The 13,070-nt window shown below is 40.5% G+C and overlaps 1 protein-coding gene across 1 annotated transcript; it reads left to right on the forward strand.

Moving 5' to 3' along the window:
• Nucleotides 1–9,156: 9,156 nt before the first annotated feature.
• Nucleotides 9,157–9,738, forward strand: LOC126106226 (uncharacterized). The gene has a single exon (XM_049912454.1). The coding sequence runs from the start codon at nucleotides 9,157–9,159 to the stop codon at nucleotides 9,736–9,738; it is 582 nt and encodes a 193-aa protein (XP_049768411.1).
• Nucleotides 9,739–13,070: the final 3,332 nt, after the last annotated feature.

The raw sequence follows: 13,070 nt of genomic DNA on the forward strand, positions 1-13,070 counted from the left end.
GCGTTGTCTTCTTGAGTGGAATATGCAAAATCAACATTTGTGATATTATCTATTGCCCACTCAAATAGATCTCGTGCGGTTTGGATCTGATTTTGGTATGGCCTTTGCAAACTTGCACGAGCTGCCAGTCTCTTTACTGAACCCCCTACTCCATCACAAGGCCCTTTCCCATGTGCTGTGGCTGAAAAGTGCCACTCAGCTTTTATGTTGAAGTCTTCCTCATGAAGGCAAAGGTTCAGGAAGTTTTTCTTATTTTTATACTGAGTGGCAGAACTGTCAGAATAATAGTACATCTTTTTTGGAATCTTTTGAAATTTATGTGTTAGATATGAGATTAGCTTCTTTTGAAAGGTGTAAACCGCAGTTGTATTGTGCTTCAGGCAATCAGAAACAATGACAAAGCTCATATGCTCAATTTTGTCTTCCTGTTTGTAATATATAACAAAAGGATGATTGGTAATCTGTTGTCTTGTCCAGTGGAAACTCTGAGCTTCATCCTGTAGAACTATACTATAATTTTCTGAAAAATCACATATGACAACAAATTCAGATTCCATAAGGTTTTCTCTTGTGGAGTTAAGGAATGTTCGTTATTGCTTGGCAATGAAGTCATGCCGAATCAAAGTCGACATCTTACTACAAAATAAATCTATGAATTCTTCAGAAGTTTTCTGAACAATTTCCAGATTACATCGGTCAACTGACATCCACTGTCGGAACTGAACTTGTTCAATTAAGTTTTCATGAAAAGAGCCTTTTAAAATTTTACTTATGACAGTTTCTCCTGGGCAGTATTTTCCCATGTTGCAATCAACTGATGATGGGTTGCAAAGCATTTTTGCAATGCATTGCTTATAATTGTTTAAGCTGCTGTTTGTTACTGTATTCAGTTTGGCATTTTCTATCATTAATTTTATGTTTTGGTGAGTTGTGCACACGCAGACAGTGTGCGTACCACTCTGGCCAGCTAATACACAATGTTTTGGTCTCAACTCAGCAAATTTAGAGAAACCTATTTTTATATTAGGAAACTTGTCTTTAAAATGCTTGTAAGGTCCTTTAAGGTTACACAAAATAAGTATTTTTTTATATTTTTGTTTTATTTCCACTTGTTTCTGTAATTGTCACACAATCTTTAATACCTGGCATTGCACTGCTAACTTCATCATTTTCATAAAATGAATGTACAATTTTGACAGTTTCTGTTGGTAAACACTTACCTGGTTTTGGGTTTGGACCTTCCATGAATCCTTTCTCTTTCAAAATTTGTTTGGACTGCCGAACAATGTAATTACGAGCATTAAATTCCCTCATTATTTCCCTGACACTCCACTTTACAGGTAAACTTGTAAGAATCAAAGTGTTGTGTTAAATGTTTTAACAGCTACTGAAGTTGGAGTGAAGTCAGGGTCTTGGTCTCTGATGATTATCTCTGATCCAGAAGATTCTTCTTCCACACTTTCATCACTGATGGGCTCTGGTGTATTTTTCAATTTGGTTACATCTTTCCTACATTTATCACAAATCTTGGCACCACTTGGTATTTGAGGAAATAATTTGGGCATCCATGTTGTGACATTTCTCAGTTTTTTTCTATCATTTAATAAAATGATTTGACTTTTGCAGTGGATTACAACACTGCACTCTTACAGCACTGCACTTTTTACTTGGTTCCATATTTATACAAAAACCACTTATAAACTGTCCTTCAATGTATAGATTTACTTGAAAATGAACTATTAAATATATTAGATACAGACTGGTCAACACAGAGGTAACAATTGATTTGCACTAAAACCACAGTGCACAATAATGCTGTAGGTACACAAAGCCTTAGAAGGTAACAATGCAGACTACATAATCTCAACAATGGCTCCAGTCTCTGAATTATTGTACAGACATCAAGCCCAATGTATACGCTCCTCTACTGACTTACTACCTTAAAGGTCAGTTTGGTCAAACTAGGGCCATTAGTGAAAAACAAGAGTCTGGAATAATTTTTTTTAACAATGAACCCATCATCATCCCACATTTATATTTTGCCATGTGATTTACAACAGTATGAAGTAGTTATGGAAATATTTTGAAATTTTTCAATTATGTACTTTTTGTAAAAAAATTAAATCAAAATATTAATTACCATTTTGAAAAAGGTTATTAATTAGAAGTTTTTTTTGTCTATCACTGGAAAGAGCATGAAAAATGCTGCAAAATGACAGATTTCCCAGTTCTCTAGCTCAATTAGAGCAGCTCCTAGGGCAATTTAAGAAAAGTCCGTTAACACATTTTTGGCCAAATTTGAAAAGTTTACATGACCATATTTCAGAAATGGTTTGAGGTAAAAAATTGAAATTTGGTGTTTTTCTTAGTTTCAGCACCCACTATAAGTATACCAACTTTCAGCAAAGTCTAAGAGGGTGAGGTAAAATTTTTATTTGAAGTGTGTTGATATGACATGGAATGACTCTCATGTAAAATAGTCCACTAGTTACTAAATTCGGAACATTAAACACGTCTGCAGCATGCATTGAACGAACCTATCCACACTGAATGACTGCGACAGCAGGGTGTGCTTAATACAGCCATGGCGTCATAATGGCTCAAAGCATCAAGGCGGAGGGTTCCAGGTGCTTCTGCTCCAGTCCTTTTGATGTCTCTGCGGCCACAGCGCTGGCCCACCGGCGCCACCCTTTACCTGAAGGTTCGCTCACCAGGACAAATTCTAAGTGTGCCCGCAGCACCGTAACAATATCATGATTCACACCACTCGTTTTCAGTTAACCTGCTTACTACCATAATAATTACTTGTTTTAACTCATTACTGAATGTATTTTGAAAGCTAACTATCGTCAAACAAGGAAAATAAAAAATTCCAACATAATTTTGTGATTTTACAAAGCATAATATAACTAATAATTTTCTTAAATTATTGGGGGAGGAGGGGACTCTGCCCCCCTCCCACCCTCCCACTCCACCCCCCACCCCACCCAAAATAATTTTTGATGGGGCTTGGCCCCTGTCAGGCCCCATGGAGACGGCACCTGTGATCTATCTAATTATCCATACTACTTCATTTGGAATGTGCATGGTACATAGAATTCACCCTGTGCAAAAGTCTGGAATATTTAATTACTGTACAGCTCACAAAAATAATCCACAACCCAATACTAAAACTAAATAATAAAAAAGTCTTTGCTAGAAGCAAGCAATGTTTTGATGGATGGTGGATGTTTGTACTGTCCGTATACATATTTGACACCAAAGTTCCTTCTTCAAATTTACAGCGGCATGTGTCTTCCTATTTTCTGTAAAGAAGCCTATCTTTTGTTCTCCTTATTATTCAGTTCTTACTCATAATATGAAACAGGTAACCTGCCTCCATTGCTGTAGAGCGTGAAATGCATATTGTAGACACTTTTTGTGGAGCACCACTCAGAAACAGTAAAGCATTTTAAACTATCCAAGGCAATCAGCAACGGTAGGCAGTTTTGCTAAAGGAAGAGTACATACAGTGCTGCTGGGTGCCAACATATTAGTCCGAGAGAGCTCTGGAATATGTGGCATTCAGAGGCAGACAATTTGCCAAGAAATGTCACAAAAATGTTATTCCCGGTATGTCAGAAAGTAAAATACACCGTAGTCACACTACCATTACCCTCAAGACTTACTGTAATCATCAGTGGAGACTTCAGTCACCCAAGAATCAATTCGGGAAATTAGTTTTGTTAGTTGCAGGTGTGGACAGACGTCTTGTGAAACATTACTAAATGCCTTCTCTGAAAACTACCTAGAACATGCAGTTTGTAACCCCACTCGTGATGGAAACACACAGATGAAATAAAATCAACACCCAAAAATAATTGATGTCAGAGTAATGAAATTTCAGGAATACATTTACCCATGTAACATATGTAAGTTATTAACATTGCAGCCTAAGAGGTGAATTTAAGTGCGAGATAAACCTTGGCAAATGCAAAATGCTGGCACCTTAATAACCAGTGTAAGGCATGCGGAAATGCATGCGTTGTGTTGTAAAGGTGCTGGATGTCAGTTTGTGGGAAGGAGTTCCATGCCTGTTGCCCTAGGTCAGTCAATAAAGGGGAACGTAATGGTGTTTGTGGAAAACGCGAGGGTTGTCGTCTGATGCCCTGTATGTGTTCGATTGGAGACAGATCTGGTGATTGAGCAGGCCAAGGCACCATGTTGACACACTGTAGAGGGTATTGTGTTATGACAGCAGTATGTGGGCCAGTGTTGTCCTGTTGGAAAACGCGCTGGAATGCAGTTCATGAATGGCAGCATAACAGGTTGTATTACCAGACTGACTGACAGATTTCCAGTAAGGGTGCATGGGATAACCATGAGAATGCTCCTGCTGTCATACTAAATCACACCCCAGACCAGACTCCAGGTATAGGTACAATGTGTCTAGTAGTTGCAAATGGTAGTGGTTCGAGGCAACACCGACTCAAAGGAAGGCCACGGCGCTTGTTTGTGACGTCACGTCAGCTAGGCACGGCGGACGCCACGTCTGTTGCAGGCATGCTCATAATGGTGGTGTCTCCCTCTCTGACACAGGAAAATGTGAAAGTATTGGCGGTAGTTGACCAACACACATTGTTCTGAGAGATTTCTGCAATCAATTAATTGTGCAATTCATTATACTTCTTAACAAATAGTGTACTCCTGAACTTAAATTTCCACCTGTTTTAAGGATTGACATACAAAAACAACTTCATGGTACAGCAGCAACAGAATTCGTGCTGCTTTACCTTATTTGTAAATCTGAGGAAGTTACGTTTGTACTGGGTTGCATTTACGAGAAACTGTGAACATATTGATACTCTTCTTTAGGTATCTTGGTTGACTATGGGGGTGAGGAGCACTGAATGTTAATGAAATATCTTGCGATTGTACACGTTGGGGGAGGGGGTGGGGGACAGAAGAAGAGGCAAAAGAGAGATACTTGTTTTATCAAATAAAATTTTTTTATCTTATAAAGTTTCTCCTTTTTTCTAATGTGCATGTTTAAAAAAGTTTAAGCTCAGCAGTATTTTTGATGTATGAAGCTATTTTGTTTCCTGTTTAGAATTCCTTTCGTTGAAAATGACTGTAATCTAATGACTGGCAACAGTTGGACATTTACACATGTAAATTAGTTCACATTTCCAGTGATGATGTCAAACGAAAATAAAAGAAAAGAGTTAATTGTGAGGGGATTGGGGTAAGTTTCGGTAACAAAATGGATCAAGTAAATATAGTTACTTGAATGTAAAATTTCCGAAGCTTGCAATGGGGCAAAGCATCTTCTCATATTGATCTACATTTGTTTCGACAGGATTCAGTAATACAGAACTATGATCTTCATTTGTAGCTTTACAATAGTAAGAAAATCTTTCGTCTAAATAAAACTGCAGAATCCAAAACAATACCAAACATTTTGTCCAAAAATAAGAGATTTATAGTGATAAGCATGCCCAGGCGTTTCTGCCTGCAACAGACCTGGCGTTCGCCGTGCCTGGCTGACGTGACGTCACCAACAAGCGCCGAGGCCTTCTTTGAGTCGGTGTTGTTTGAGGTCAGTGGAATGCATTCTACAGGGTGTCTGGCTCAGAGTATCCTTCAAGTAACAGATTTGCAACAGTTCATTGTCACTGTGGTGCTGACTGCTGCTCAGATTGATGCTGCAGATGAAGTACAATGTGCCAGAGCCTTACACCGAACAAGGTGGTCTTTCGTCTCAGTAGCGCCGTGTGGCTATCTGGAGGCTGTTCTTCTTGCAACTGTACATTCTCATGACCACTGCTGGCAGCAATTGTGTACAGCGGGTACAGTCCTACTAAATATTTCTGCGCTATCATGGAAGGAACATCTAGATTCTCATAGCGCTGTTACATGACCTCATTCAAGTTCAGTGAGGTGTTGAAAATGGCGTCTCCTTAAAGGCATTCTTGACAGACGTAAATTCATGATGTCCAGTCTCAAAGGTAACTAATGCCCACGAGCTTTATAGCAAATCTGATCTGCATCTTCCTAGTGGCGCCACAAAATCTGACAACATTAAGGATGTCCAAATTGAAACTGGTATCAATGACTCGGATGCAATTGTAACAACCATGATCACCAAAGTACAAAGAACAACTAAGATAGAGAGATGCTGATTGAAATGTCTTTGGCAGTCAAGAGAACAATTTGTGAAGCCTACTGTGACTAGTGTAGCAGAATACTGTCAAACTGTCTTCCACATAAACCAAACAAATTATGATTAAGGCTGTTAGTGGCACCAGACTTAAGTGTCCAGTCTTTTGAGAATGGGACAGCAACTGAAATTGAGGGTTATCAAAGCAAAAGGTGAACTGCTTAACTCAATTTTCAAGTGTTCCTTTACAAACTAAACTCATACCACATCAAAGATGCTTGAAATAAGTGTTGGTTTCAATAGTTTTGAGAAACAGCTAAAATTGTTGATTTTGAACAAATCTCCAGGGCCCAATGGAATTTGTATTCTATACTGATTTTGCAAAGAAGTTAACCCCTCTTCTAACAATACCCTACAGTACATCCAAACAGAAAACCATGCTCAGTACTTAGAGCAAAGTACATGCCACACACATTTACAAGAAAGATAGCAGATGTGATCTACGTAAGTACCGCCCAATATCTTTGACATTGATTTTTTTGTAGTTCTGAGAACATGTTAGAGCTCAAACATAGTGAGATATCTTGAACAGAACGACCTTGTCCATGCCAAACAGCATGAATTCGTAAAACATCAATCGATTGAAACCCAACTCAGTTTTCTCACATGACATACTGAGAGCCTTGGAACAAGGCAGTCGGGTAGATGCAGTAGTTCTTAATTTCCTAAAAGTGTTTGCCTCAGTACCACATCTACACTTATTGTCAAAAGTACAGTCATATGGGGTATCAAGTAAAATTTGTGGTTGGATTGAAAGTTTACTTTTCAAGGAGGACAGCAAATTATCCAGGATGGAGACTGTGTCAAATATGGAAGCAACTTTGTGTGTGTCCAGGGAAGTGTGTTGGGACTCTTGCTGTTTGTTGCACATTAATGGCTTGTCGTAAAATATGAATAGTAATCTCGGACTTTTTGCAGATGAAGCAGTCGTCTGTAGTGAAGTACTGTCTGAAAGAAGATGCATAAATATTAGCCATATCTTGATAAGATTTCAAAGTTGTGCAAAGGCTGGCAGTTCACTTTAGATGTTGTGAAATGTAAAATTGTGCTCTTCACAAAATAAAACAAAAACTATCATAGGACTATAATATCAATTAGTCACAGTTGGGAGTCTGTCAGCTCATAGAAATACCTGGGTGTAGCACTTTGTAGGGATATGAAATTGAATGATCACATAGGCTCGGTCATGAATAAAGCAGGGGATAGGCTTCAGTTTGTTGGTAGAATGCTGGGAAGTGCAGTCAGTCTACAAAGAAAATTGCTTAAGAATCACTTGTATGACCCATTCTAGAATATTGCTAAAGTGTGTGGGACCTGTACCAAACAAATGTAAGGGGAATAGTGTATTCAGAGAAGGGCAGAATTAATAGTCACAGGTCTCTCTCTCTCTCTCTCTCTCTCTCTCTCTCTCTCTCTCTCTCTCTCTCTCTCTCACACACACACACACACACACACACACACACACACACACACATTTAAACAATCATTTTTACGATGCTCCTTATGTGACTGGAATGGGAAGACACACTAATAACTGGTACTGTGGGATGTACACTCTGCCCTTGCCCTTCAGTGGTTTGGAGAGTATAGATGCAAATGTAAACTTAATTTCCCACCATTGAAACTAAAACGTGTGGTTACTTTAGATGTTATATAAATCAGGTGTTCTGCCATCATAACTTCCCATGATCACTTCTGACAGGTACTACCAACAAAAAATTAAAGGTTAGTGTGGCTATTCCCTTGTAAAGTTATATCACTGTTTTTAATGTTTGATGACAGTCTTTTTGTTGCTCATAAATTTATACATTGAAAATATTTTAAGATCATCTATTTCCAATGTAGTAGTTTACCATTTTAACATCTATGAGAGTTTCGTAAATATTTATTACAGTGAAAAGATGTTGACTAGTTATTTTGTGGCAGTGTGTGTCTGCAGATCTGGTACATGTTGAAATCGCCTTTACCACAGTGCTGTATTACATCGTTAGAGAAGCATAAACATAAATGTCACTGCTCATTGAAGAGAACATAATTGGTCAGAATTTTGTTTCCAATAGAAGCAGATATATTTCAGGCATCAGGTCTTCCAGGTAGCTAAAGAAATTTTTTGTAATTGGGCAGATGAAAAAATCTACATACCAACCAGTGCAGATAAAAAATCTACTCATAAAGTGGTGGCAGGAGAACACACATATGGAAGGTATTACAATTTGCAAGCTTTTGGAGCCATTGTCTCCTTCTGGCAGAAGGGCTGTAGGGGATAAAACAAGGAGTGAAGGAAAAGGACTGAAGAGTTTATGAAAAAAGGGCGAGTTTGGGGAAAATCGCCCAGATCCCCAGTTCAGGGGTGACTGAAGAGACGGGATGAGAAGGAAAGACCCATAGATTTTTTTATCTATCCAATTTCATTATATTTTCAAAAATTTATTTTTGTTGATGCAAAGGAAATTCTGGATTTTTCAGCTGTATGCATAAAATTTCTTTATGCTGCCAATAACTAATTACCACATGATACTCCATATTACCAATGACCTGTGCACTAGTACTACAATGAGGGGATCTCAGTGTGTTCCAGGACTGCAGACATGTACTATCTTCTCTCTCTCTCTCTCTCTCTCTCTCTCTCTCTCTCTCTCTCTGATGAGATGTGTCCATTCTTTCCAGAAACTTCTGCTTCACTGTACCTTCTGGATACATACTACACAATGGAGCACCAAACAGAAGAGTTGTCGGAGATGCTTACGTGTATTTACCTCCCGGATACACGTTATGCAATAAACCACCAGATGAAAGAGTTGTCAGACATGCTTACATGTCAGGTGTGCTGGGAAACCCTAACACACCCTATTTACAGATGCAAGTTTGAGCACTTGCTTTGCCCGAAGTGCTTTCCAACACTCACAAAGTGTCCCTCGTGCCGAGAACAGCTGGAGCCTAACCTTCGCTCTCTTTCGATGGAACGATTAGCAGACTTAGTGCGAATTCCGTGCGAGTTCAGTGACGTGGGCTGTCCTGAATTGCTCCGACCGAAGACCAAGCAGCACCACGAGGAGACGTGTGGCTTCGGGCCAGGTGCGAGTGTCGCTCAGTGTCCGCTGGTGTACTCGTGCTCCTGGTTGGGCAGTCTGGGAGCTATCGAGGAGCACGTCCACGATCACCACCGAGACGAGCTGGTCGTGACACCGGACGGTGCCTTCACTGCCGCCGCTTCTTCCACGGCTCTCCTCGAGTTCGACTCTGCCCTCTTCGTGTTGCGCGCCGAATCTGTCACGGTGGCAGACTTCACGTCACATTACGTGCACGTGGGCCACGTGGCACAGGGTTTGCGTGCTGCAGGAGCTCGGTACCGTTTCAAAGTCAGACAGGAGCCGGATGGGGCATTCTACAAAGGACACGTGTCCGACTACCGACAGTCACTGCAGGAACTGGCAGCCGCTGGCGGCTGCCTCTCGTTTGTCACTCAAGTTGATAAGCCCGACGAGGTCTCCTACTCGGGTGCAATCAAAAAACTTCCTTTCCAGATCTTAATAGAGTAATGTGTAGTAAGTTGTATATGCTCCAGGTTTCTTTTTAAACAGTGATTAATTTTATGTAAGCCAAAATCAGTCCTTTTTTTTAAATGTAGAGTTCTGTGCATTAATGTATTTCTTTAACTTTCTTACTTTTGAAATAAATAAAAATTAAATTGGAACTGTGTCTTACTCACTCCATATTTTAAGAAGTATCTGCGGAAATTTGTATTTGGCCAGAAAAATATACTTTACTACTCATTTAACTTTTTAATGTCGGCGATAGCTGGCTTTGCGTGGTACAGTATTAGTGATGATAGAGATTGTACACACAAATGTAAAAGAATGAATATGAGACAGTATACTAGATGCAGTGACTTAAAATACATAGCTCCTGTCCTCCTCCTGGATCTGGCTTTGTATCGACGTAGGCTGTTAAAAGTACTTGCATTGGTTGCTTGTTGTTTCAACATACAAATCATTGCATTTTATTTGTACATATGATACATACTGTTTAACTTAGGAAAGGAGAGTTCATTTTTGTGATGGTATAAGAAGTGGAAGTGCTGAGTTCGAGATGTTTGTGTCACAGTATTCCACAAATAACCACACTCGATTAACATACACAAAAACAATAGCATTAAGTTGAATACACAACCAAGAGTTGAACCACAGAATTAGTTTTAGAATGAGCATATACCATGACCCCCAATCATTTAAATCATTCCAAATGGAATTTTATAATGACCCTACAATATACTATAATTTAAACAGTGATAATATTATTACTTAGAAAGTTGCCCAACTCTTTCAAAATTTGTTAAGATCAAAGCAAGAACAAAATTCAAGAAATAACTTGACACCCCCTTTCTTGTAAAATGATTACAGTACATAACTCTTTTTATTATTATTATTTTATTATTTATTTTATGGCCTTCATTGGACCACTGTAGTCAAAAATACAAAGTTCTAAACAAGTTGTTACAAATGGATACAATTTGGTTCGACAATAACTTAATATATTTAGGTAATATAATTACACTCCTGGAAATGGAAAAAAGAACACATTGACACCGGTGTGTCAGACCCACCATACTTGCTCCGGACACTGCGAGAGGGCTGTACAAGCAATGATCACACGCACGGCACAGCGGACACATCAGGAACCGCGGTGTTGGCCGTCGAATGGCGCTAGCTGCGCAGCATTTGTGCACCGCCACCGTCAGTGTCAGCCAGTTTGCCGTGGCATACGGAGCTCCATCGCAGTCTTTAACACTGGTAGCATGCCGCGACAGCGTGGACGTGAACCGTATGTGCAGTTGACGGACTTTGAGCGAGGGCGTATAGTGGGCATGCGGGAGGCCGGGTGGACGTACCGCCGAATTGCTCAACACGTGGGGCATGAGGTCTCCACAGTACATCGATGTTGTCGCCAGTGGTTGGCGGAAGGTGCACGTGCCCGTCGACCTGGGACCGGACCGCAGCGACGCACGGATGCACGCCAAGACCGTAGGATCCTACGCAGTGCCGTAGGGGACCGCGCCGCCACTTCCCAGCAAATTAGGGACACTGTTGCTCCTGGGGTATCGGCGAGGACCATTCGCAACCGTCTCCATGAAGCTGGGCTACTGTCCCGCACACCGTTAGGCCGTCTTCCGCTCACGCCCCAACATCGTGCAGCCCGCCTCCAGTGGTGTCGCGACAGGCGTGAATGGAGGGACGAATGGAGACGTGTCGTCTTCAGCGATGAGAGTCGCTTCTGCCTTGGTGCCAATGATGGTCGTATGCGTGTTTGGCGCCGTGCAGGTGAGCGCCACAATCAGGACTGCATACGACCGAGGCACACAGGGCCAACACCCGGCATCATGGTGTCGGGAGCGATCTCCTACACTGGCCGTACACCACTGGTGATCGTCGAGGGGACACTGAATAGTGCACGGTACATCCAAACCGTCATCGAACCCATCGTTCTACCATTCCTAGACCAGCAAGGGAACTTGCTGTTCCAACAGGACAATGCACGTCCGCATGTATCCCGTGCCACCCAACGTGCTCTAGAAGGTGTAAGTCAACTACCCTGGCCAGCAAGATCTCCGGATCTGTTCCCCATTGAGCATGTTTGGGACTGGATGAAGCGTCGTCTCACGCGGTCTGCACGTCCAGCACGAACGCTGGTCCAACTGAGGCGCCAGGTGGAAATGGCATGGCAAGCCGTTCCACAGGACTACATCCAGCATCTCTACGATCGTCTCCATGGGAGAATAGCAGCCTGCATTGCTGCGAAAGGTGGATATACAGTGTACTAGTGCCGACATTGTGCATGCTCTGTTGCCTGTGTCTATGTGCCTGTGGTTCTGTCAGTGTGATCATGTGATGTATCTGACCCCAGGAATGTGTCAATAAAGTTTCCCCTTCCTGGGACAATGAATTCATGGTGTTCTTATTTCAATTTCCAGGAGTGTGTTAGAGGCTATTCTTATATGAAAGGTGTTTTGCTCTTCTGTCTGCCCAATATTTCTTCATTCTTTCAGATATTTTCTTTCTTTCTTCATCTGAGACAACTCTTCCTGTACTCCTTTTATTGATTTTCATTTGTAGTCTGGTTTGCGGGTCTTGCAGTATTCTGGTTTTCTCTGTCTTGTTTTTTAGGTCGTCTACTGTAATTTGAAGTTCTTTTATATCTTCCTTAATTTCTGTGATCCATTTAATGTCGCTCTTGCTATTCCACAATTTTTGTATTATTTTTTTACTAATCCTGTTTTCTGGAGTTATCATCAGATGTCCAAAGAATGAGATGCGTTTCTTCCTGATTGTGCTCATGACTGGTTCTATTTTCTTATATACTGTTTCACTTGATGCTATTCTCCAATGTCCATTTATTTTATACTGTTTATTTATACATGTCCTAATTATTCTTCTTTCTATTTTTAGTATTCTGTCAATTTCTGCTGTATTAGTTGTTTTGAAGATAGTTTCAGCTGCATACGTTATTTCTGGTTGTGTAACTGTTTTATAGTGTTTTAATTTTGCATCTATAGATAGGCTTTTTTTGTTGTACGTAGTTTTGGTAATGTAATTTGCATACTTCAGTTTTTTTATTCTATTTTGCCATGATGGGTTCTCATTTAGATTGTATGTTATTATTTCGCCTAAATACTTAAATTTATCAACAATTTTGATTTCCTGTTCTCCTATTGTAATTTTGTTTGCAAGTGGTGGATCAGTTAGCATAATCTCTGTTTTTTCAAATGATATTCTAAGGCCTACTTTCTCTGCTATTTCTTGTAGTGATTTCACTTGTTGCCTGGCTTCTTGAACGGTGTTGGCTAGGAGAGCAAGATCATCAGCGAATCCCAAGC

Source organism: Schistocerca cancellata, chromosome 10, assembly GCF_023864275.1.
Source record: "Schistocerca cancellata isolate TAMUIC-IGC-003103 chromosome 10, iqSchCanc2.1, whole genome shotgun sequence".
Taxonomy (NCBI): domain Eukaryota; kingdom Metazoa; phylum Arthropoda; class Insecta; order Orthoptera; family Acrididae; genus Schistocerca; species Schistocerca cancellata.

Bases quoted from the DNA above. Each gene is read 5' to 3' on its own strand.
- LOC126106226 (XM_049912454.1), top strand. From the start codon at position 9,157: ATGGAACGATTAGCAGACTTAGTGCGAATTCCGTGCGAGTTCAGTGAC.